Here is a 23,606-nt window from a genome sequence, read left to right as displayed (position 1 = left end):
TGTGCACTGGGGTGGGGGTTAGTGCTGGGTTTGCCCTGCCAATGGCACATAGGGTCTCCTGAACTAGAAATCACACAGGCAGCTCCCGTCTCCCCCCTCCCAGGGGAGGAGCAGAGCCTCAGCTGCAGGCACACCACGGGCACAGACCCTCTGGGCTCCAGGAGAATCAATCCCCCAGAACTGGCAGTAGCCACAAAGATTTGCCCAGTCCCAGCTGCACCAGCTCACCTCCCACACACCACCATACTGCAGCCCTGCCCCACACGCAGCTGACCTGCTCAATGTGGGGAAAATGTCCCAAAAATTGCCAGGTAAGACTGGTAAAGCTAAAGTGATCAGCAGTCAATGCCTTTATTAAAACTACACCACTTTTAGATAAACATTTCAGTTTAAATTTCCAAGCATTTCACTGGCCTGGTAAGAGGAATGGTGGTGCTGGGACCACCAACACCAGCAGTTCTCATGCTGGACTCCCAGCTCTGTCCCACCAGGAGGAAGGCAGCCAGCCAGGCCCCAGCTCAGGCTGCACTTTGCCCCAAGCCAGCTGCCAGCAGCAGCATTAACTGGAATGTGTGTTACCCTCCAGAGCCAGGTAAGTATTTCTCATCTGTCAGTGCAATGAATTATGGTTGATGCACTTGTAGTGAAGTGGCACAGCTACTTTATGAGTATCAGGGGTCAGAAACCTCAGGGACAACCGCACTAATGGCAGAAGAATCTTGGTACAAGAACAAGCTACTGTCTCTTTTGCAACTAGTATAAGCCTGCAGATATAACTCTGATGCATGCTGAGCAGTTTATACTATGCTGTACACCCCTGGCCAGACCCTTGGGGCAGCACAATTCCCTTTGAGCACTCGTGACTAAACCTACAGCACCTGGTCCTGTCTGTATGGACTGACAAGGGGCAGGACCCCAGTGAGGCAGTGTGTGAGTGACTCCTCTTTCAGTGCAGAGCTCTTCAGCAGCATAAACCAGCCCCCCTTCCAGCCACAAGCAGAACAAGGACATCCCCAGAAGCTCTCCCTGTGGGAAAGGCTCAGTTCCACTTCTGCCTCCTGGACAATGGCTGGGAGAGGGGCTAAGATGTGCTACTGGCAGCACAAAGGCAGGGGGGAGAGATGGGGAGCGACACCCCAGACTTATTTTTGCATCAAAAACTGTGTATCACTGTCTGCTTTTAACTACAGTGGAGCAGCACTGCCACCAGGAACAGGAAAACCTGACCCAAGGAGTCAAAAAGTAGTTGAGGAAAAAAACCCCTTGCCCTTCTCACCAAAAAGCAGCACATGGCTGTCTGGGTACATACAGGGGTAATGGAAGACATCCATTCTGGCAGTCTGGGCACACATTGTTCATGGAAGAAGAGATCAAACACCGAAGTCCACAGTTATATACATGTGTCATTCCAATCCTAATAGGAAGTACTTGTGTAAAAGGGGAGGAGGTCCACAGAGGATAGCAGGAATGGGAGCAAAAAATGATGTTCAGAAGGAAAAGGGTTAAGGAAAGATAAAAGGGCACTAGCCTTTCCCACTAAATAGATGTTTCAAAAGGAAGAACAAAAAAAAAATCTTTCATTTTATTTCCAAATGTGTGCAATTACCCCAACACTTGCAGCACATTGTGACTGAAGAGCTAAATAAAAATACCTCTCACTACCTGGATCCTCCATATATTTGTAATTACAGCCACTGATTGGAAAGGAAAGGCAAAACATGTATTTTCTAGAAAAAGAACACCTCAAACTCAAGCAAGACAACTGCAGTAAGGAGACATGGCAAAAGCCATTTGCCTACAAATGAATCTCTACATGATCCAAAAACAGCAGCAGTGTTTAAAAGTGAAAGAAACATCCTTGGTCATGACACAGTGTCCTAGGAAATCTGTCCTCAGCAGTACCACGATGGGTTGGCGAGGCTTTGCTGCACTTACATTTTTCATGGTTCAGTACTGGCTCCTGGGCTCTTACCACCCCTCCATCCGTGTCCAAAAAGAAGCCAACAACTTCCTCCTTCTGCCGTCACAGATGCTGATGCCAGAAGCTGGAGTTGCCAAGGGTACACATCAGGACTGGAACGGGAATCCCTGACCTCCTCTAGTGCCAGGGACGGAAGAACGGCAGACTGACCCACAGGGAGATGGGAGGAAAAGGAGAGAGAGGAAGGAAACGAAAATCTCTGTGCTGACAAGCAGACAGTCTTCAGTGATGATGCTCATGTTCAGATTTTCCCAGGAATTCCCTAGAAAGGAAACGACAAAGCAGTGACACTCGGCTCTCCTATACTCTGGTGCACACTACAGCCTGCAGGTCTTCCCCTGGCAGATACTATGGCTCAAGCATTTGCAGCTCCAGGGAAGAGCATTGAGCTTTGCTCTCACACCCATCAGTGGCTCCCACTAAAAGAGCCAAGCTGAAGCAACTGCTCTGCAACAGCTCCTCCAGAGCATCCAGCTCACAGCAGAGATGACCCAGAAAGTGCTCCCAGATTTCTGTGGCTCCCCTTCCCAAAACCTGCTTTGCAAGGAGGTGGAGAGCTCTGACTCCTGTGCTAAGCCAGCCCCGGTATCTCCCCCACTGTGGAGAGCAAAGGGTGCTCAGCCCATCCCAGCCCCGCCCCGGCGTTACCGCAGTATCCGAGGTAGCTCTGGACTCCTGTAGATGTACTTGTGCCGGTAGCCGAGGTCTGTGTGGAAGGGCACAAACTGCACCTTGTAGTCCCGGAAACTCCGCGACGTGGCCGCAATGTTGTAAAGCTGAACCCAAGGGAAGCAGGTGAGGGACTCGTGTTACTCCAAACCAGCTCCCCCTGCCAGACCCACAGCCCCCTCAGGCGTGGGTGAGGGGCCCTGGCTGGAGCAGTTTTGGTAGCTCCAGCCTCATTTCACTACTGATTTGCCACCTCCAGCATCACAGAATCTGCAGTCCCTCTGGGCTGTGTGTTTTACACCTTTCTATTACTGACTTTTTGCCTGGCTGGGATGTTGTTCTATCCACACCAGTTCCTCCCACCAGATCAGTTTGCAGAGCCACGTGTGTACCTTTTTTCCCAGATGAAATGGTACCACTGGATCATCCTCAGCATGAAGGATGAGCAGAGAGCAGGAAATGTATTTCACACTGTAAAACAGACAACAATGTCACAAAGGCCCAGAGCAATCCCATTGTTCTCTAACACCAACATGTGCATTTCTAAGAAAACTGTAATGACAAATGTGTCCCGTGGGTTATTTACTACAATTTAAAACCTTATCTGGGCACCATTCACTTGATCTATAGAAAATTTACCAGTGAAAGACAAGCTCATAAAATTTTCTTGCTACTTAGACCAGAGAAAAGTGGCTCACTCCACTGTAAATCATCACCCCCCCACCAAGGTCTGGTTTGGTTTCAATACTGGACACTCACAAATGCTCAGGGTCTTCAATGAAAGACTCAGCAAAAGGAGACAGTGTGATTACAGGCAAGGTGGCAAATGCACAGCAAAGGAATATTCCCAAACCTTCCATGTTCCAATGCTACTGTTTAATGTGTAAGGTATTCTTGAAAAGCATAAATGGCATGAACCAAATCAGCACATCCCTGAGTAGTCTCTGTTCTCTCTGTTGCATCTGTCCTTACTATGAACAACTAAAAAAGACAGAGCTCTGCTGTGCTGCTCTCGGGGCTGTGAGAGTAATTGAAATCACTCCAGTAAGAGCAGTGCTGCACCAAAAAAGAGCCAGAGTGCAGTCTCATGTCTATCCTCCTTGATGCTTGCCATGGCTCACTGCAGCCACAGCTGAAACCCCAGCAAAGAGGGAACTCACTTCTCATCGTTTGCAAATTTAATTCCACTTGTCGTGATGGGGTCAAGGAAGAACCAGTCAAACCCAGGGAAGTATCTGTATATCTGAGAGGAAAAATGTGCATTAGTGGCAGGCACCAGCAGGCCAGTGATACAAACAGCACTAACAGGGCAGGCCGCTGCCATCCCATAACATCCCTTGGCTGCTGACCGTGCTCTTTGCAGTGAGATTCCCCCTGTTTCCACCAGCATTATTTTTCCTCCCCTGTTTTGGGCCCATCTCACCAGCCTGCTCAGGAGCAGGCCCTGTGGATGCTTGCATGGTCAAAGTCTGCAGGTATCATGCAGGACTGTTGGCAATTCTTCCTGGAAGAGCTTTATCCCAGGGCACCTTACCAGCTTGGCTGCATCTGAGGCCTGGACTGTGTGTCTACTCAGTTCAGAGCCAATTCGTTCCCATGCTGGACACATGGCTCTGGCACTGCTTATTCTGTGCTCCCAGCAGCTGTCTCCAGTGTAGTTCTTTACCCCTGATGTTTACAGATATCCCCACTGCCCCACAAGTTGTGCAGTTAGCTCAGCTGCAGCACTTCTGAAGGCTCATTTCTATGTACACAATTCCATGCCACCAGTGTGAGAGTCACTGAGTACTTGCCACAGAAAAGGGGTGACTCCGTGCCTCCTCCCGTATGTTGGTGAATGGAGATTCCAGGATCAGGGCATCCGGGGGCGTTTCTGAAAAGCCAAAAGGCAATGTGCTGAAATGCAGGGGTGCAGCCAGCCAGCAAGGCCAGCATCTGCCTCATGAGAGAGCTGCCACGGTGCGCCAAGGACAGCTCTGTCCCGGCCCCAAGCGCCGGCGGGAATCGGGGACGGCGGCGGCCGCCGGGAAGCGCATCCACGCGCCACGCTTACCTCTCTCACAAAGGCGCCGCACCAGATTCGTCGCAACCCTGGAAAGAAGAACGAGCATTGAATTGGCACAGGCCCTCTGCAGAGCAGCAGCTCCAGAGGGGGAACAGGCACAACTCAACAGCCACAAGGTCGATCCCTCACACTGCCCGAGGTCCTGGCAGCCTGCCCACAGTGACCTGGGCTCCCACCGGCCTCACGTACCCGACTGTGCTCAGTCGGGTGACATCAGGGGCCTGTGTTTAAGTGAACAAGTCCAAGGAAGCAACACACCAGGCAGCCCCTTGGATGGACTCCTTTCAGGTGGCTCTCAGGCTCCCAGCACATCCACAGCTGTGTGACACAGCCTCCCACCTCCAGACCACAAGGTCTGAGCAAGCAGGAGGGGAATGCAGGGCTATAGGCAGAGGGGGAGGTGTGTTCCAGGCAGCTGGAGTGCAGCATCCCAGGGCTACACTGCAAGGAGCTTCCCTAACTGGGACAGAAAGCAGCAAGGTCTCCCCTATGCATCACCCTAACAGGACAGGGATATTTCCAAATTTGCTGAATCCTCCAAGCACAGCATATTTCACAGACCTTGGACTCCAGACTGGCTGCGATCACCAGAGAACTCAGCTGGGGACCAGTCTCAGAACACTCACTGAAGTGTTGGGAAACATCACAAGCATGCTCTGACCCAGAAGGGGATTCTGAACAGGGCAAAAAATTTAGAGGACGAGCCAAAGAAAAGGTCTTTGTCTTCTCTCAAACAAAGCAGGGTGTTTAGTGTCACAGCAATGAAGAGGCACTACCCTGAAATACTTCCCTGTCCCAGCACGTGTTTCACAGCAAGGACAGCTGTTGTGGTCTTACAGTTTATCTGCACACAGCCCAACTCAAAGGTAACTTGTGTTTGCCCCCTGCTCCTCCACCAATCACAGGGGTAAAGAGCACTTGGTGCTGAACATGACTCACCTCCAGACAGCCATGGAAAGGGAGGAAGCAGGAAAGGAAAGTTAAAAACATGGAGGCAAAGGCACTTGACACCTTGAACTTCCCTGTGCCAGGCATGACCACACAAATGTCAGAGGTGGCCAGCAGTGTAGTCATGCAGGACAAGCACTGATTACACATGGCATGTTTACCAGGATAGGAGGAAAACCTTTTGTAAGGACAAGTCACACACAAGTGTGGCTGGTCTGAGACACTCCTTCAGAGTACCAGAGAAGTCTGATGTTCTGCTCTGAAGGACAATCTATTATTCTAAATGTCTTTCTAGCGTGAACCCTCTGGACAATGAAGGTTCAAGATCCATTGCTGCAGTCATTCACTGTAGCCCTTCCCACTCTGTGCAGTGCAAAGGAGAAAGCCACCCCCCAGAAATTATGCCATAGGTGCCAAGAGCCAAGCCAGCCCAGGGATTACAGCAAACAGCACCTTCACCCAAGGTGAGTGTTCAGTGTTCTTTAGAAACTGCTTCTTTAGAAGTGCCACCAAGATTAGATGCTTACCCTGTGCCCAGGGAGTGTCCCCATATATAGACAGGGTTGTCTCCACTTCGTGCTTTTATCCAATCGAAGACGTGAAGGGCGTCGTAGGTCATTCCCCTCTCTGATGGGCTGCCTATTGAGTCACCCCAGCCTGGAACACAAAGAGTCCTGCTGAGAATCTCTGAAACTGCCCAGCAGAGCCAGCCAGCTCTCATCTGCAACTGCAAGGGACATGGATGGGACTTGGGCACTTTCTGTTCACGTCACTGTGCACCTCTACGATTTGGGGCTGGAAGCCCTGATGGTTCCACAGTCATTTAATCAAGGTAACTGCTGTCTGCCAAGGAGTTGCTGTGGATTTAGTCAACAACAAAATCAAGGACTGGATCTCAAACACTGCTACAACAGCGTTCTTGCATGTACCCACCTGCAACAGCCCAGGTCCCAAACCTTTCCTGCTTTTGCCTGCGTGTAACCAGTTTGTGAGGTGAATCTCTGCCAGTACAGGATTGGATGCTTAGGGCCAAAGCCCAACTGTGTCTCACAGAACTGTTGCAGCATCAGTTTGTGCTGTTCAATCAGTGCCCTCCAGCAATTTTCCACCCTCCTGACTGCTTTGGCTCCATCATTTTTGCAGCACATCTACACACTGTATGCTCAGCAGCCAGCACCCCACATCCCATCTGATACCTAATCAGCAGCCAGAGAAACAGCTGCCAGCAGGACTGAAAAACAGGGCAAGCTCCTACAAATAAAGCTCTCCCAGATGTCTTCTTGATAAAAATGCAATGGATTAATTTCTTTCCTGTATCTATAGTGGCATTACACTGCAGCCATGGCTTAAATACTAAGAAGGTAAAAAAAGAGCAGCAGATGCCGGACTGCTGGTGCAGAGGTGCAAAGCAGTCATGGCTTCTGCCAAGTATTGTTAGCAAATCATTTATTCTGTCTTATCTCACCTATGGGCTTTTAAAAGGAAGTAAGTGCAAGTTCAGTTCCCTGTGTGACCTTAGGAAAGTCAACTAGATCTTATCCAAAAGGACTACACCCAGGCAACCCATCAGCTTCCATAAGTGCACCTGGAGGGTGCCTTAAGTGGATGCTGTGACAGCCTGTGTGCCTGGCTCACTCTCTGCTCCTTAGCTCCCCCATCTACAAGCCCTGTGCTTGAGGACAGAGAGGAGCCAGAGTCCACCCAGCTGGACAGCACGAAGCAGTGCTACACATGAAGGCACTAGAAAGAAATTTCTGGAAATTCTTTCGATACCCATAAGGGGGGAAAAGAGAAGCAATAACCACACCTAATTAGCTGGCAGCAATTGTTCATAAAAGAAGCCCACGTACCTCGATAGTCAAACGTCACCACATGGTACCCGAGGGAGCTGAGAACCTGGAAGGCAGAGAAACACTCAGAAACCCATTACAGAGACTTGCACACCAACCATGCTCTTGCATCAGGCCAGGGTGCAGGGATTCATTTTATAACATTATTGACATGCTAAAGGACCAATTCACAGCTTTTCAGTGTAGCAGGCACAGAGCTTTCCAAACACTAATCATCTCAGCCCACTGGTTTTACTCTGTTTGTTTCCTAGACCTCATATCAGGCTACCTAAGATGTTGATTATCCCTTTAACAGTTTTGACCTTAAGATCTGCAAATATCCTACTGTTTCCTCTGCAAAGATTTTCATGTTTTCCACTGAAAGAGTACAACTGCTCCAATTATATTACTCGAATTGGCATAAATGTAAGCATAACATATAGGAGCCCATTTCAGAAGGCCTAAATGTAGAGATCAAAAATGTACAATTGCTCTATTATGGAGATTTATGTTATAACCAATGGTAATCCTAACAAAATCTGTTAAAAGCAAGTAAAAACACTCAGTGTTAGATCAACTTGCTTGGAGTAAGTGCCTTGGTAAAAATAATACAAGCATTCCAAGCTACCATTGCTTGATATGAACCTAACAGGTCTGCAGTAGATAATCAACAAAAAGTTACAAAAGGATTAAAATGTTGCTCTTGTGGTCTGTGTATGACACATGATTTTTTAAAAAAGCAACATTAGTATTATACTATACTCTAAAGAGGAAATATAAACCCAACACCATTTCTAGTGGGACTGGGACTATTATAGCTGACAAATGAAATGACACCTGTCAGCTGAGCATTACTTGTAGCACAATTTTAAGAGATTACATATATTGGGTAGACTTATAAACAATTAAACATTTCACAACTGCTTTGGGGCACACAGTGTCAAGTGGAGCTTACACAGACAACTGGCACCTGACTGGGAAGGCAGAGAGCACTTCCACTGTCCCAGCAGAACCTAAACGGTGGCCTGAAGATGGAAAGACAGTAATTTCATGTATGTATCCCACAGTTTACCCCATTGCTTGCTGGCACCCCAGTAAGAACAACATGTGACATCATGCTCACCCTTGCAGCATTTAGTTGAGCTTTTAATGCCATTTAAACCCTGTAAGTTGTTTGCAATTTCTATTAGCAGATGCAACTGCAACAACTTCAAAGTCACTCAAAGCTCCTTTGCTTTTTGCTATTCAGGTCTCTTCAAGCAATTCCAATTCCTCTTTCTTGGGCTCTAAACCCTTCACAGGGGTTCCACTGGAGGTGACAAGGTCCACCCTGTGTGCACTTCCAGGGCAAATGCCCTTTACAGCACAGGTATTAAATATGCCATAGCTCCACTCTGGGATATACATTCACAAGTTACTGTTTCTTCAATGTCCTCTTGCAAATAACTGTGCCAACAGCACAGAGGTGTAGTTGTGTTGTACATACAACACCACTGCAGCCTACATAACAGCAGAATAATCAGGTAAAATATTAATTAACAAATTAGGTGCTGCAGGACAGCTGTCTCCAATGGAATCACTACATGACATTTTTATATATTCACTTACACATTGGATTCCCTGACTGGACATGCAGAACACAAAGTTTCTTTGTGAAAAATCTGGGGTTTTGCTTTACAACATGATTTTACTGCTAAGATATCATAAACAATCTCGCCTTTTCCAAGCCATTAAAAATTATTTAATCTGTTGAGAGTTCACCTGTCTTCTACACATATTTGCTATGTGCTGGCTGCATTGAAGGCTTATTAAAAGCACCAGCAAAAAGGACAGCATCCCAAACTGGTTCATCCTGCTGGAATAAACACAAACATGGAGTTTCTGGAGTGGTTCTGCCCAAGTGTGTGTTCCCATGTGAGTAACTGACTGAAAAAGACAAACTAAGCAGCTTGCCTGGATGTTCTCAGAAGCAAAGAATACCAGAGCCAGGAACAGAAAGCTTGGGTTTTGGTAAACTGTGTTCTCTGTACATGTACACACAGAAACACACCAAGCCTGTGAATATTCTGAAGCACTGCTACTCTTGTCCATCAGAATCAAAACCAACTCCTCTGCCTGTCTTGGCCAGCACAAAATGCATTGCAGCACAGGCTGGTTCCCAGAAAAATGACAAAATAGATCACCATACATGACAGTCTCCTCAACCAATTTTCTGCAACTTAGCTCGTCTTCTTTTTCTTAAAGGACATTAAGTATCACCTGCCTCCTTGGGGTTGCTAAACACTATTTTCTAAGCAATCTGAATTTAAAAGGCTTTGCAGCAGGGGATCTTGCATTGCATTGCAATAAAGCTTTATGAGTGCCAACACTGACACAAATTATAAAGAGAAGAAAAAACAGACCTCTCTGAAATGAACCACAAAAAGAATTCTGGCTCTTTTAGAAACATGTGATATGAGACCAAGAAACTGTGTGTGAGAATTTCAGCCAAAAGAGAGTTTAATAAAATAAATTACCCCAAAAGTCATTAGACTAAACACTCAAAGCAACTGAGGCTGTCTGTTCTCACATAACTCACACCATAATACTGCACCTGGGAAATCCACTGGGTTTTCTACAAACCTTCTGCACTTGAGATGGCACCATTCACACACATGCCATGAGTAAAAGAGAAATCCAGTTAATCAATCAAATTGGGGCTGTAATTAAATAAAACTTTAGATTTTTCCCAGAAACGGTGTTGGTTAGCTCACTTGGAGCTGGCAGTTAACAACAGCAAATAAAAGACCCTTCAAACATCTTTGAAGATGGGAGAAGTGTGCTCACAGCTTACAGATCCCTTTTTCCATACAGGCTGCCTATTTAAAGGACACTGAGAGCCCCAAGGCCTGTGCCTGTTGGCAGTGGGCTGTTAGGAGCAGTCTTCTCAACTCTGTGCACATCTGATGTGTTAATGCAGTTGTTTGGACACCACAGGCAGCCACTTACCTTGTAGAGCTCCACCCGGTGATCCCCTCCTCTGGCAAGAGTGATTGATGAAGAGAAAAGGAGAGGAAAAAACAAACAAACAAACAAACCATAAGACAAACCAACCAAACAAAAAGAAACAAACAAGAAAAAAAGCCCCAAACCAACCACATGTGAGCATTTAAGTTTCCAGAAACATATTTCCCAATTGCCTCAGGCAATCTAACAAAAACATGCCAAACATAAGAAACGCCATAACTTGCTTTGTCACAGGCTTTGAGGAGACAGCCAGGATTTGTTGAGCTATGCAGGACATAATTTTGAAGTCAACTTCTCCATGTAAATCTCGCCTCACAGCAAGAAAAAATGAACTTTTCAACCCACCCTGCTATCTGCCTTTTCCAAAGCCTGTAATACATCCAGAACAGCCTGTCCCTTTTGGCTCTGCATACCCTGAGCTCTTGCCACAAGTGCTGCCCCAGCCAGTAGCCCTGACTCTCCAAAGTGTGATGTCCCCAGCAGAAATCATGACATTAAGCCAAGCAGGTGGCACTTAGATTGTCTCACCTGCCTCCAAGTTCAGGGAAAGAAAGGACATGTTCAAAACAGTGAGCAGAGAAAAGCAGAGCTGAACACTGTAAGTCAGTCCAGGGGAAGAAGCTGCTTAATGTATGGGGGGGGGGGGGGGGGGGTATAAATATAAACTGAAACCTAGACAATGGAAAGGAACGTGAAGGCGCCATTACATACCGTAAAATACAGGCACAACATGACATGGCTAATCCATACCCAAACTCTAATCTAGTATTGGTATTAGAGTAAACCTCACTCATGAAAACTCTAAAATTTTCATATTATGACTGGCTTGGTCAGTGCAGCCTCTAAACCAAAATGCCAAATCTCCCTCTAAGGATACATGCACTTGCCAGCCAAAAGCTGCCAGCTCCAACTGTGCTTACAAAATACCTAATGCAGTCAAAAACACTCAGGGCAAAATGCAAGGGGTTGCTTGTAAGTCATTTTGTATCATACAAGCCTGAAGATGATGATCCACTTGCTTGAAAAGTCACCTTTCACATGCACATGTTTGTGCTTTTTCATGCTTTCCTTGAAGTGTAACAGAGGAATTTTTTCTGAGGCGATCAAGTACACATAACATTTTTGCCTCAGCCCCAGATCACTCAGGTCAAACCAGGAAGCCAAGGCAGTGCCTTTTACTCATGGTTAATGCAGCCTGCAGCAGTAAAGCAGCCCTTGGACAAGTAACTGAATGGGCAGCACAGAAACAAACATACAGCGATACACATTAAATCTCAAATGGCAAAGCCAAGATACCTCCAGCTCCTCCAGTGCACAGAGTGAAATGTGAAATATGTAATTGATCCCTAGTTCAGTCCTTTATCTCAGCAGCACTTGGGGGATTTGAGAAGGAAATTTTATCAATATGCACACAGCAGAGATACTGGTCCCAAATGGCCACCATTAAGCTGCAGAATAGCTTCCCTTAGTATCATTTGCTACACCCAATAAAGGCAAAGAACCAAGTGAAGAAGTACTGGCAAAATAATGCTACAATTTGATTAAACTGCCATGCATCAGCACAAGGAGGCAAGGGCAGTTTGCAAAAGAACCATCTGTTCATGCATTTCCTGGGTCACAGCACACATCTTCCATACCACGCCCTTGTACCAAGAAAAGCACACTGCTGAGACAAGAATTTGGGTGAAAAATGTTGTGATTTAGAAGCTAGCAAACCTTCACTAGCAGCACAGCTAAAACAGTTTCTTCACATCATGGAACTTGTTTTCCTGCAATTCTTCTGCTTTTGCAATCTATGGGCAGACATCAGCTTCAAAATAATGTGCCATCAAGAAAAAACATGCACTCAAAATTCAGAAGGGTTGATACTCTTTTGTGAGATGCCTGTTTGTAAGGGGAAAGACCATGTTCTAACAGATTAATAAAAGCACTGTAACATGTGGAGATGTGGCAGGAAGAACATGATCCTGAGAAATATCTTTATGCTGCATTAATGGTTTTAAGCATCCAGCAACAAAGTACAGAGAACTGACCTACTGCTTTAGCCAATACAGAGTCAACTATAAAATAACAAATTTTAGAAGTGCTCCTGGTCCAGACAAGTGTCCTGGACAGATGTAATAATGAAACAAGATCAGCACATGACCTTCCTCTTTCCTTCAGATTTTCCTTCCTCAGAATGTGTTAACTACTAAAATAAACTCACAAAAGGAACTGGAAGGTTTATTTAATGCCTGGGAGTCACATATACAGAAGCACTAATACCATCTCATGTCTCAGTTGAGAGACTACTACACTGAAAAGAAATACTTCTCATCACCTGATTTAGGAAGGGTCACAGCCTCCCGGCTTCTAGCAGAGGATACAAGGTAAACTATAATATCAGCTATCTCTGATAACTGCAATAGATCTATTCCCACACTCAATAAATGGAGAGGGATCATTTCATAAAACATATGTGCCTTCTTTTAAAAGGAGTAAATTTTATTTTGGTTTTAGTCATAAAATAGTTTGGGGTGGAAGAGCCCTTTAAAAGCCATCTAGTCTAAATCCCCTGCAATAAGCAGGGACATCTTCAACTAGATCAGTTTGCTCAGAGCCCCATCCAGCCTGACCTTGAATGTTTCCAGGGATGGGGCAACTACCACCTCTTTGGGCAACCTGTTCCAGTGTTTGACCACCACCCTCATTGTAAACAATTTCTTTTTTATATCTGATCTAAACTGGCCCTCTTTTAGTTTAAAATCACTATCCCTTGTCCTATCACTACAGGCCCTAAGGAGTTTTTTTCCATTTTTCTTAACATGCTGAAGCTGTGACAAGCCAGGAAAACAAACCCTGAAACAAAGCCATCAGTGTTTTGTGCCTCACCTTGTTCCCGCATTGCCGTGCAGGTAAAGGATTACAGGATGGCTGGAGCCCAAAGCCTCTTCAAACCACAGCTGGTCCTTCCCTCGGGCATTCTTCCATAAGGCTGCAGGGACTGTGTGCCTGTGTACAGAAGGAAAATTTACACTGTCCTGCTGCTACTCAACACTGGAGTGCCTGCCACTTGAATTCTGAGATTTTCTGATCAGCTCCTTCCCTCAGGATTACACACCTCACACACATTTTCATAAAACTGTCCTGATTAGCTGACAAATGGCCAAATTTAAAAGGCAGTGGCTACAGTTTTCACCTCCATCACCTCTGCCTTCAAAACTTAGGGCTGTGCAAGGCACCAAAGTTCAATGGCACAATTACTGAACGTCCTGCTGCTCTGTCAAAAGAATCGCAATTCCTCAGCTTTTATGGAATTTAATTGCTTCAATTAACATATACCATCAACAAGATTCACCACTAGGTCAGCAGATGTTCAGAATATCAAAAGCAGTTGGGCTTGGAAAGAATGTTCAGTGATTAAGAGACATATCTGACTCCACAGCCAACCTGAGGAAAAGGAAGGGCCCAGAGTCTGAGGAGAAGATCATGTGTTTTGTTTTCAGGCACAAGGTTCTCCAAGGTGGAACATTTTAGCTGAAAAAGTTACAATCTAAAAGAGTCAGAAATTTTTAACTCACAGCTGTTCTTCCGTAGATAATGTATCTAGGTGACCTGCTAGAAAGAATTCAACACTGGTGGAACAGAAAGTAGGCAATTAAACCGGATAATCAGAATACAAACACAAAGCAAGTACATGTCCATAACCATCTCAGTTGTTGAGAAGGTGGTTGGCTTCCAGCCATCAGAAGTAACTTAAGTACTCACATGCCTTTTCACTTGAAAGGCAAACAAGCTTGCACCTACCACACCAATCCTCCCCAGATGTAAAGCTCAGAGGACAAACAGGGGGAAAGCAACGTAAAAAGTCTACTTGCTGGCATGAGCCAGCAGACACCAAGGTCTTGAAGAGGTAAAAAGCCTCAGTAACTGTGAGGCTCAAAAATTCTTCAACTGTTCTGCCCCAAGACTTTTGCGAACTTACAAACAAAGCAGGCTGAGGACTTCATTTCACATGTACACCAAACACAAGACCTTGCACTGGCATTAAAAAGAAAGATTCCAAACTTTTGTGACCATCTCCCATAAATATCAAGACAAATGACAGCCTCCGAATTGCCACAAGCTGGAAGTCGTGTTTTAGTAAAGATACATGGTACACTTGTAAGGGAAACAAAATACAAATATCAAGACTGCAATAAAAACTTATTTAACAGCTTAACAGGCAGAATTTTAATTGTCCAAGTGAAGAATCAAACCACTGTTAGTCAGCCTATCCTGGAAAGACTGAAGTTTAAGTTTCTAAGCGTATCTTTCACTAAAATTTACTTAAAGGAAAGAAACTGTCCTAATGGTAATTGGGTAATCTCTATCCCATTTACAGATTATGCACCCTGTGAAGAGAAAATCTCTACTGCATTAAAGGACACATCCAAGTTACATACACAACTGAAAACTCCAAATTCTACAGCTTACAGATTGAACATCACTGGCTGTATTAAGGGAACACCCACCCCCTTCCCTCCATACCTGACACGATCCTGGGTAACAAGGAGCTAAAATGAATTGTCCCTACCTGGGATCAGAAAATCATCTTTGTGAGGAAGAAATGACAAATGAGCTCTGACACTGTCACTTGTTTTGTTAAGAGAGTAAACTGTGTGTTCCGTTCTCACCCACTCTCCGAATCTTACATATGTTTTATGCACTGAATTTTCTTCCTCCTACTCTGAACACTTTGATCTGTTTTCCTATCTTCCCCCACGCGTATTTTGCAAAACAAAATATGAATCAGAGTTGAATGACAAAACGTCTAACTCCTTGGGTCTGGTCTGATCTGGAGGCAGGATCTTTGTAGTGATGCAGACCTGTAACCTTTATGATTCCAAATGTTGATGTTTCTCTGAATGCACAGGTTGTCTGACTGTGTTTGTGCATTCCTGATCCGAGCTCAGATGAGCCCCAGAGATTTGCATACTTTTCAACATGAACTCGGTCACTTGGCAGAGGAAAATACAAACATCCACAAATGAGAGCATGCACAGCAAAAAGAATGAATAGGCAACACTGAGAACAAAAAGAAGGTTAAAGATGCATGGCACATACTGCACAGAACTGGATTCCTTACCAGACTCCAATGGTTACATCCTCCTCTGGCTGCAAGTAATAATTACAGGTGTGGTTTAAACCTTGATCCTGTGGTCTTTTCAAGTCAATGAAATATGGGACCCTCACTGAAATGAAAAAAAAAAAAAAAAAAAAAAAAGAAACGTTTAATTTTAATTTTTACCTTTATTTTCTCACAAAACTGCTTAACCAAGGCACTGGAGAGTTGTATAAACTGGTCCACTGTGCTGGGAAGACCTTTTTGTGTAGAAGGATGAATTGGTTACAGCTGTGATGTAAAACATGAACAGCAAAGAGAGCAAGGTAAGAAGACACAAGCAACCACCAAAAACACAGGGAGCAGGCTATAATTAAGAGAAGGTGGGGGAGACAGACAAAGCTTCCTTTGACAAACATTTAACCATCTCTGCCCAGTCTGAATTACAAATCTCTGCTGCATCAGGGGTGGGTTAGCTGATTTGGATTCAGGCTCTTCCCACAATATGGAGCTCCACCGCAGCAGAACCAGGAAGTCTGTCTCCTTGGGATTTAGTGGTATAGCAATTAACATACCAAAGCTTTTGTGCTACTGACACACAAAGAAACACTGATAATGGTGACAGTCAAATCTCACTTCACTTCCCCTCTAAAAAAAACATTCAGCTTTACACAAACACAAAACCCAAAGCAGACAACAGCCAATGTCAACCTCACAAATGCGGACCCTCAGACTGCACATCTTTACCTGTTAAGTCCTGCCTGCTCTTGTACACAAGTGTTCCACTTGTCTTGCTGCACTAAAAGGTCATCTGTGCAAAGGTATCTTTCCCTCATGCTTGACAGGAGCCAATTCCAGAGGCTGAGAGTTTTTGGTCTTTTCCCAATACCTGCATCCTGGGACAGGAACCCTAATTGCTTGGCTTTCTTGGAGCAGCCAGATAACCATGGACTCACCTCACAGCTCACCTGAAGGTAGGGATGGGGTGATTATTTCTGGCCCTGCCTCTTCCTCTGGTTGTGAGGGTCCTGCCTCCTCTTCATCACTCACTACACAAACTGAATTGATCTTGGATTTCTTGTTCTGTACAAGGCTGACTGCTCCTGGCACAGGTTGTCCTCTGGTTCAGCTGCAGCTTGGCCACAGTGCCTGCTGCTCTGCTTTCCTTCCCCTCCCCCTGAGGGTGCTGTCCAGTAATGAGCAGTGTCCAACAATGAGCAGCCAGGGCCTAACACATTGCAGCAACTTCCCCCTCTTTGGAACTGCCACAGCAATTTTCTTCCAAATATTCTGCCACTTTACCAAGGCCTTGTATTTGTTCAGGGGTGAACTTCCAAAACCACTGGAGCAGAATACTCCTTCAAAAGCTGGCCCATTTTCTCCCACCCTCCATGGTACTCATGACTATCCAACCTCCAGGGCAGGTTTCTGGACAACTTCCCTAGGAATCTCTGTCCTGATTCTAAATATGGTGCAGACTGCACTGACCCTAAACATGTTGTAGACCCTACTGAGGAAACCTGGCAGTCACAGCAACAATAATATGCTACAGGACAATTATTTTGGTCACTTGGGAATCAACAGAGGCAGAACTTCAGGGAGACCTAACAAAGCTCTGCAAAAGCAAACTAAAATCACTGAAACCTGCACTATTCAGGTTACCTAGCTGTCAGTTCTGACAATCAAAGCACAAGAGCTGCCCTCCACATGGTCACACTTCACAGCAACCACGATCCAAGGTGTGAGAACATGCAAAGCATGCAATCAAAATTAGACAAGTTATATAAAAACAATGTATCCATAGTTGGTCCTTCTAGCTTCTACAGTCAGAGGAAGATATTTTTCAAAACTTGATTACAAAACACAAGTGAGGTTTAAATGCAAATTTAGATTGCTGGATTTAATTTCACTTGCCTGCTGTCTCTTCATGCAACTGTGTTGAACCCTTCAGAAAAACACATCTGACATACTGCACGGTTTTCCTGAAGGAAAAGTCTTTTGGCTGAAAATTGGCTTCAGTCTGGTCAATCTATTTCGATAAAGACATGCTACAACAACCACCAGGGCCACTGAGAATGCTTTCCAAACCACAGTCTGGGGAAGTTTACAACCTGTGAAAGTTCAAGTCCTTCACAAGCTGTTCACATGCAGGGTGAAAGTGAAGGCAAACAAACTGAAGACAAAGGCACTCTTCCCCTTGTCCCCTCACCCACTCACCTGACTGAGTCACTTACCAAAGTTTAGGAAGACCAGCTTTGCCTGGATAGCAGGGCACAGTTTTACTAGAAATGGGATGGCTATGTACATTCCCAGCAACCAGAGTAGTAACTTCCTCAATCGAAACCATAATCCATATCGCCTGTATAAAAGAAAAAAAAATAGAGAAAAACAGAGCTGAATACAGCAGAATTTTTATGGAGCAATTTTCACAACGATCTGTGTGCTTGGTGTTTTTGAAAATCTGGTCATTTACACTTCAAAGAACACCTAATTTTAAACAGTTTGTGTAGCCTCAGTTGTTTGAGAGAAGCAGAAGTAACCAAAATACCAGCTGATGACAGGCAGCTTAGAAAAAGGGAAGAGAAACTCCCTACTGATTACATTTTAAAAAGACTCTGTAACAAGAGCTTTTTTTCCCTGCTGACTTTGTGTAACACATTTCAGAATCTCTAGAATTCATATCGCATGTTCATCTCCAAAAAGCAGCCTCACTGTACTTCCCACTTAGGTCGCTATCAGATTTTGTTCGGTTAGATTTTCACATATTTTGAGGAACTATATGTAATGAGACCAATAAAATTGCACATGATCTCATGCATGGACTGGAGCAGGTACTTTGCCTTGTCCAGCTAAAAGGGTTCATACCTTTTACCTCTCAATGTCCCAGAAAGCAAGCCATTCTAAGCTATAAAACATAATAAATTTCATAATCTGCAGCATTATTCTCTATGAATCCAGAATAAGTTTGGAACAATAGCCCCAACACTTTATCTCCATTTTCTCGAGTATTTCGATTGGGAATAATAATTTTAAAAAAACAACAAACACCAAAAAGCTAACAAAACAAACAAACAAACCACCAACAAAAAAAAACCAACAAAACCACCAAACCCAAACAAAAAAAAAAATCAACACACAGCAGCTAGTTAAGCAATGTATCTCAAAATTCCCTTTATTGTATCAGAATAACTAGCAAATACACACTCGTATGCATGTCCATATATGCACATAGGTTTACATAAAGGCACACTTGCAGTGATTTAGTTGACTAACATTCCATGTGCACTGAGGTTTCTCAGCCAGCCCTGCAATCAAGAACTAAAATTCATAGGAAGCCTTCAGGCGACACAATTTCTGTTGCTTTTCAGCAGACAGTCTTGAACAAGAATCATGTTGCATGCCAGTGAGCAAACAGTCCTCAGTATTGGGAACTGCAGGCAGCTGAAAGCAGAGAACAATTTTTACAAAAGGCATGAAATTGTTAATCTCCCATTTGGCAATTATTGGAGCTGACAACACTGAACTTGCTCTAGACTAGTGCTAAGAGGGCTTAGCCACTGTCAGATAGTTGGAATTGTCGAATAGAGAGCCTAAAGACCTCTTTTTTACACATTTGTACAAGAAATATGAGTGTACAGACAGAACTGGGATGGAAAGAGTTTAATCATGCACCAAAATTTTGAAAATCTCAATAGCTTTTGGAGTCCAAAAGCCAAGACTCTCAGGAACAGTTTTCCAGCACAGCAAAACAGGAGACATTCCAATCTCCCCCACTCAGCTAAGATTTTGGCATGATTAAGGTGCTCACAGGGAATAGGCTATGCTCTTATTAGTCCAAAACCTGCCTTCACCACCCTACTACTTGCCTACAAGTGCCTGTCTGCCTCCTCTCACCCTGGAACCACATTCTGCACTTCAGAAACATGTACTATCAAAATCAAAGCCCTTTTCTTCACAAGCTAAAGCAACTGTCATTTTCCAAGAGGGGGGAAAAATACATTCCTAAGACACTGTCACCCAGCTGTAGCTGCAACAAGCCCACGTTGAAAGGTTCAACAGATTTTTATACTTCCCACAACAAATTTGACAATGAAGATGTAAAGAACTCCACCAAGGCTTCCAGTGACATTTCCACACCTCAAGCCCAGTTTCCTACAGTGAGAAAAGCAGAAACAGCAGCAGAGGAAATGGTACAAAACAGGGGCTTTAGAAGAACATTAGTGAGTACCAAAGCCTCAGACTGACCCACCTCTGCCCACAACTTCGGGAAAAAACCCCACACAACATTTTGTTTGGGCTAATCACAGCTGATCATTGCTCCCTACTCTCAGCTTAAAGCCAGCTTTCCACAGCCACCCCAACATCAGCACCTACCACCTATTTTCTTAGCTGGAATGGATTTGTGGAAGACAAAGGGAGATCACTACAGGGTAGCTGACATTTAACTGCTGAGCAATTGGACTACAACTTAGCTCTCTTCAATGAGAAAAGTTTGTCTTTTTGTCAAAACATTTTGCCTAGTTATTTGTTCACTTCGATCTACTCACATTCATCTCTCCTTATTGGCAAAAAGGGAGTGGTTAAAGCTAAAAGGGGAGGTACCTCATTTTGGAGCATCCACACCTTAAATCAAGACACTGTCAACACCACCTTCCCAGTAAAAACCACAGTACAGGTGAGCAGCCAGGAAGGATGGGGCTTTCCAGCAAGTTTTCCTGCCTGGGGCCTAGATCCTGCTGCAGCCAAAAAGAACTCTCCCAGAATAATTTTGCATATGCCAGGATTTCACTTTACAGAATAAAAACCCCACTCCACTTTACAGAAGTAAAGTAAATTTCACTTTACAGAATAAAAACCCCACAGAATAAAAACTCCTCCAGGCACAACCAGAGCACATCAAAACTCTTCAGAGATCTGGGTGGCAAAGCACTTCTCATGGCCCAGCCACAAGCTGGAACCAGGAACAGAAAAACACTGAGGAGGACACTGTCCAAACGCTGTCGGAGCTCAGGAATAATTCCAGTTTCTCCTTTTTGGAGACTGAACTGAGGCATCCCTTTCCTTGCTCCCATGCCCCACGTCAGATGCTAATCAGCAACACGACATTTACACCTCATCTCCAGGGAGATGTCTACTTACAATGTAACCAGGGCAAAGCTTTTATCCAGCAGACAGCTTTTCTCCTGATAAAACCGAGTATATGTGCTGAAGTGCAGGCATTATGAAATTACCAGGTAAATCTTCAGTGAGCAATTTAGCTAAATTAAACTCCTCTTGCTCGGTAGAAAAGCTATTTCAGGAAATATATGCCCTGCAAAAGGAAATTTTGGTGCGCTCAGGCAAAAGCAACATACTTGTCACCACCGTTTCACCACAAAACTCAACAGGTCCTAGTTGGAAAATACAAGTGATGTAGAAAATAAGCAGCTGCAAACTGAAGATATTTAAGAATATCAGAAATTGCTTTTATTGTTCCAGGAAATCAATGTCTAAAAAAACCCCAAAACAACAAAACATCTCACACAACACAAAACACCCAACCCCAAGTCAGCCCAAAATACAACAAAATCCCCAACATCACATTTTCCTCCCTTCATTTGCCAAAGGCTTTTGCCCAACATCTGGATTCTGTCCAAACACAGGCCAAATCTGAAGTAGTTTTTGCTTCGTGCAGTTTCCCAAAGGTAACATGAAAAAGTGCATTCCCTCTCCAGACACCCTTAAGTCTGACAGAAGGAAGTCTTTCCTGCAAGGGTGACATCAGAAACAGAAGGTTTTCCTGGTAACGTACAACTGGATGAAGGTCCTACCTTCACTCAGAACAAGCACATTTGGGCATTTGGGCACAGTGTGAGTATCTGGCTGGAGAGAAGCTGGGGGTCCTCTCATGACAGCTTCTCCTGAGTGCTGCCCCCTCCTCTCCAGCAAATTTGGGAGGTTTCGTGGACAGTGTCCAACCACCACAATCCTGTGGCATGTTCTGCATCCAGACTCAGATTAGAACAATTTCCCCTGCAGATTATCTGAATTATTTATACACCAGGAGTGTTTTCATTAGCATCCCCTGATCGGCTGTGCTACCAGGGTGAAAGGGCAGGCCAAGGGTGAAACAAGAGACTACAACAGGTCCCATATCAGAGCTGCAGCAGAGCAAGGACAACATTTATCAGAAACACACACAGGCTGTGCTTGCAGTCCCAAAAGGATCTATAGACAAATGCACCCACAGCCCACGTGGCCTTTGTGATCTGCCTGGGCCAACACTGAAACAAAATGCCCACAGACACCAGAATATGAGGCTCTGTCTGTTCAGTGAATGCTGTCAACTCTGGTGTCCCTTGTGTCCTCAGCTCTTCAAACTGCAAACCAGCAGTGTTCTCCCAGCAGGAATTCAGAGCACAGGATGTGGAAAGCCAAGACCTCGATCACGCAAGGTATCACCTGATCACCAGGTGGCAAAAGTGACTTTAAGGATGGTAGAGGAAAAAATAAAATATATGGCATAACAAGAACACATCCTCCCAGTTTCCTAACAGAAGACATATTTTAAAAAAAAGTCAGTACATTTGTCCCCTCAGACAGGAATCAAGAGCATAACAATGAGGAGGTAAAGACATGAGCAAAAGATTAAAAAAATCTAAGGGCCAAAGGAAATTTAAAGGATTGGGGTGATTTTTTGGGGTAAAGAGAGTTGTACCCAAAACAACCTATTCTACAACTTGGAAACTGCAACAGAGTCCCAAGGCACATGGGGGCACAAAGAAACAATACAGCAGCCATGCAAGGGGCAGGACAGCCCACACATCAGGTAAGCCTTCCAGCTTTCCTTGCTATTTTGAACAAGAGATGGTTTCTAGCCCAGGCAGGATCTTCAAGAGCACTCATCTTTTTCTGCAGAAAGTCTGGAATGTGGTGTTGCGCAGGGCTTCCCCTTCTTGCAGGTCCTGAAGGATCATCCAATCTCTTTTTCCTCCACTACCTGAGCCACCCAATCCAATTAAGCTTTTACTCCACTTGTTCCTTGTAAAAAAATTTAAAAGGGAAGAAACCTATCAGCCTTCCAGCTGTGTGAATGCACAGAGACAGCCTCTCAGCTCCTGAATTTGAGTTCACAGGCAGTGTCTCTCCTCACCATCTGGACTTGTTACCAGCAGCTTTTGGACAGCTTGAGCAGCAGCACTCAACATCGTAATTTTCCACTACAAGATTAATATGCATTCTTTACTCTACAGGTTTGCTGCAAAACCTGCTTTATGTGCAGCTCAATGCAAACTGAAAAGATGCTCATGTCCAGGGGTTTGCACCCTCCTGGTTTCTGTGCACAGTGAACAAACCCGCATGGGCAAACAGGCAACCACACAACTCATTTTGGGCTATTTCAGGCACTGCTATACAGAATTCTCAATGAAATCTGCAGCCAACTATTCATTCTGCTTCAATGGAGGTACTGTATAGAGAAAAGGGAGGTTGAATTAAAGAAAATTCACCCAATCCTGAAAACAGATCTTCCCTGAATCCATGAAAGCCAGTGGGAACAGTAGTATCTGCCAGAACCCTTAGCATCTGAGTGACTGATCCCTCCCTTTGGCACTAAGATCCCTTTAACAGGATGAGTTCACTGCAAAACAACACAAAGAGAAAAATCAAATCCCCCCAAAGCATCTTGCTGTTCTAGGGATTAAGCAAACATCTAAAACAAAAAGTCAAACCCCAATCCTGGCAACGAGACACAAATGTAAAGGCATTGCTCTTCCCCCCCTCCCCAAATTGTTTCATAAAACAACTAAAAATACCATGTACAAAAACTACATGGTAATCTGTATTCTCAGAGAATTTTAGCTTCAACCAATTCTGAAAACTTTTGCTCTTGGAAAGATCTAGAAAATAAGAAAAGTAGCTCCACTAGATTCCTTCGTCATCTCTTACAAAAAGTTCCTCGAAATCTTGAACCTTTGCTCTTTCTGAAGAAATATTCTAATCTCCCTCTCAAAAACTAAACTGCAGTATAGCACTACCCCCCCCCAG

General features: G+C 44.6%; 1 protein-coding gene across 2 annotated transcripts in view; it reads right to left on the bottom strand.

Annotated features, from left to right (window-relative positions):
• Positions 1-327: 327 nt before the first annotated feature.
• Positions 328-23,606, bottom strand: part of ABHD12 (abhydrolase domain containing 12, lysophospholipase) — a 37,524-nt gene continuing 14,245 nt past the window's right edge. For both annotated transcript variants that reach the window (XM_082302552.1, XM_082302553.1), the window contains exons 2-13: positions 17,816-17,940; positions 15,606-15,711; positions 13,370-13,489; positions 10,481-10,511; positions 7,514-7,559; positions 6,191-6,320; positions 4,704-4,741; positions 4,444-4,523; positions 3,811-3,893; positions 3,043-3,121; positions 2,630-2,757; positions 328-2,243 (exon numbers count right to left, since the gene is read on the bottom strand). In XM_082302552.1, coding sequence (XP_082158678.1) covers positions 2,204-2,243; positions 2,630-2,757; positions 3,043-3,121; positions 3,811-3,893; positions 4,444-4,523; positions 4,704-4,741; positions 6,191-6,320; positions 7,514-7,559; positions 10,481-10,511; positions 13,370-13,489; positions 15,606-15,711; positions 17,816-17,940 — 1,006 coding nt within the window. In that variant the 3' untranslated portion in view covers positions 328-2,203. The remainder of the gene's footprint in view (positions 2,244-2,629; positions 2,758-3,042; positions 3,122-3,810; positions 3,894-4,443; positions 4,524-4,703; positions 4,742-6,190; positions 6,321-7,513; positions 7,560-10,480; positions 10,512-13,369; positions 13,490-15,605; positions 15,712-17,815; positions 17,941-23,606) is intronic.

This window comes from Coloeus monedula, assembly GCF_965178545.1.
Source record: "Coloeus monedula genome assembly, chromosome: 2".
NCBI lineage: Eukaryota > Metazoa > Chordata > Aves > Passeriformes > Corvidae > Coloeus > Coloeus monedula.
Note: the sequence above shows the minus strand (reverse complement) of the source record. Positions and strands in the feature narration are given on the sequence as shown.